General features: G+C 43.6%; 1 protein-coding gene across 1 annotated transcript in view; it reads left to right on the plus strand.

Moving 5' to 3' along the window:
• LOC308333644 (uncharacterized protein) overlaps positions 1 to 2,500 on the plus strand; it is a gene marked incomplete at its 3' end in the record, with an annotated part of 34,665 nt that overhangs the window by 12,259 nt on the left and 19,906 nt on the right. The window contains exon 4 of the mRNA XM_080790100.1: positions 2,265 to 2,450. Coding sequence (XP_080646226.1) covers positions 2,265 to 2,450 — 186 coding nt within the window. The remainder of the gene's footprint in view (positions 1 to 2,264; positions 2,451 to 2,500) is intronic.

Consider the following 2,500-nt stretch of genomic DNA (forward strand, 5'->3'; position numbering starts at 1 on the left):
CACACACACACACACACACACATAATATCATGTGATGTCACAGAGAATTACCTCCCAGGTATAGTTTGATGACTCATGCATGCTGCGGCTCTGTGAGCCTGAGCCACTGCCCTACTTACTTACTGTTGTCTGTGATTGTGTGTGTGTGTGTGTGTGCGCGCGCATGCATGTGTGTGAGCATTGTGAGCTTGTAGATCAGCTATTTTCAGTGTAAAAAAAATCATTACGACGCCATCAGGGCCTGCCAAAATACTTTTTTGTAGACAAAATCAACTGTAGATTTAGTTAGACTAATTTAGTAGACTAAAATCGTATGATATTTAGTCTACTAAAACAAAAACCTTTGAGATGTCTAAAATATGACTAAAGCTAAATCAGAATAAAAGAAACAAAATAAAACTAAATCTAAATGTAGTCAAAGTCAAATTAACTGCTTCACAGCACATTCAACAATGGATGATGAATAACCATACATTCTTGCGCAGTGTTATACTCAAAATACGACGCCATCCATTTAATTTGTTTTCCGCGTCTGTGCGAGTGAGAGATAGCGGTATTTCATCCACGTCTAATTTACGAGTCTTAACAACAACGTTGACTTGTGAACGGCGACTATAAACCATGGTTGTCGTGAGACTCGTGACAAGGAGGACATACATAGCGCGACCGCAGCGACTATTACAGGGTCCTCTCTCATGTGGCGCGGCAGCATGTCGTCTAGACCTCAAGAAACAACACGGTCTGGAATGACTGATGGCCTCGTGCTGTTCACAAATCAAGATGGGAGTGGTTTACTCCTCAGTGACTGCATGCGAATCATCACTTACCAATAAACACGCAAGTCAAGACCGCCAGACCACCCAACAACATTCAAAATGAAATTCACTTCGTTTTTTCCCCCCTCTGTCATTTTGTGGGCTGGCTTTTTTTTAACGAAACGATTTAGTGAGCTGAATGAATAGAAGGTGAATAGGAGAGTGGAACACAATTCAATTCAATTCAATTCAATTCAATTCAAAGGGCTTTATTGGCATGAGAAAACATACGTTTATATTGAACACAATGGCTGACTTTGTGACATGACTTCCTGATCCATGCAATACCTCAAAATTACTCCAGTACTGTACTTTTGAGGTAGTTACGTTTTTTTTTTTACTTTACTGGAGTATTTCTCATTTTCAGTACTTTTACTTCTACTCCACTACATTTCAGAGGGAACTATTCTACTTTTACTCCACTTATTTGAAAAGTGCTAATCACTTTGTAGATATAGATTATTATTATTACAAAACATACTCAACTTCCCCCCTGTATACATTTCGGCCATTTGAAACTGTTCTACAAACTCACAATGCTTGTAGATCTGCTATTTTCTAATGTTTTACTTTTAATAAATGTTATTGAAAACTTGAGAAATGAGATATTCTGCATAATAACTACTTTCTACTCTTGGTACTTTAAGTACATTTTGATACCAATACTTTTGTAGGATACTTTTATTCAAGTACATTTTTACTTTCTGACTTTTACTTGTAACTGAGTCTACATGGCAGAATTGATGCTTTTACTAAAAATGTAATTCTAAAACGGGTAGTCCCAATACTTGATTCTGATTGGCTGGTTACCGTCACGTGACCGGTGTAAATCTCACCCATAATCCACACCTTCAATCACTTTATATCATTCGCAGCTGATCTCTACATCTCTGTAGCTGTACTGGGGAAGGGGAGCGCTTCATTGCCTTACAAACCCATGCCGTGCGGGCGTCTAAGCACTGCCCGGCTCATATGACTGTGAATGTGTGGCTCCAGGCAGCCCCGTAAAGACATCAAGCGCTATTCTCCCGTCACATAGCCTACTTGCCGAGCACAACAAGGAAGTGATGTGGCTCGCTCTGGTAGCGCAAAGCGTAGCTACTTTTGTGAATTCAATAGTTTTGTTAGGTTAATATTGCTATTATGTTTGTAACCGTTTTAGAAAAGCAATAAGCCACTCGAGGCCCCAGCTTACCGGGTATTTTACACTGGCTGAGGGGTAGAAGACCCTCGGCTGCTTAAGTATATACAGCCTATAACACTTTCTTTCTTTCTTTCTTTCTTTCTTTCTTTCTTTCTTCCTCCCACCCTCCCTCCCTCCCTCCCTCCCTCCCTCCCTCCCTCCCTTCCTCTCTCTCTCTCCCTCCCTCCCTCCCTCCCTCCCTCCCTCACTCCCTCCCTCCCTCTCTCCCTCCCTCTCTCCCTCTCTCCCTCCCTCCCTCCCTCCAGGATGGCTTCACGCCGCTGGCGGTGGCGCTGCAGCAGGGCCACGAGGCGGTGGTCTCTCTGCTGCTGGAGAACGACACCAAGGGCAAGGTGCGTCTGCCCGCGCTGCACATCGCCGCGCGCAAGGACGACACCAAGGCCGCCGCGCTGCTCCTCCAGAACGACCACAACGCCGACGTGGAGTCCAAGGTATAGGCTCGTCTTTAACCCCGAGACCGCGTTCTGCAAAATGTCTTCTG

Source organism: Protomyctophum bolini (genome assembly GCF_963924005.1).
Source record: "Protomyctophum bolini genome assembly, chromosome: 18".
NCBI classification, from domain to species: domain Eukaryota; kingdom Metazoa; phylum Chordata; class Actinopteri; order Myctophiformes; family Myctophidae; genus Protomyctophum; species Protomyctophum bolini.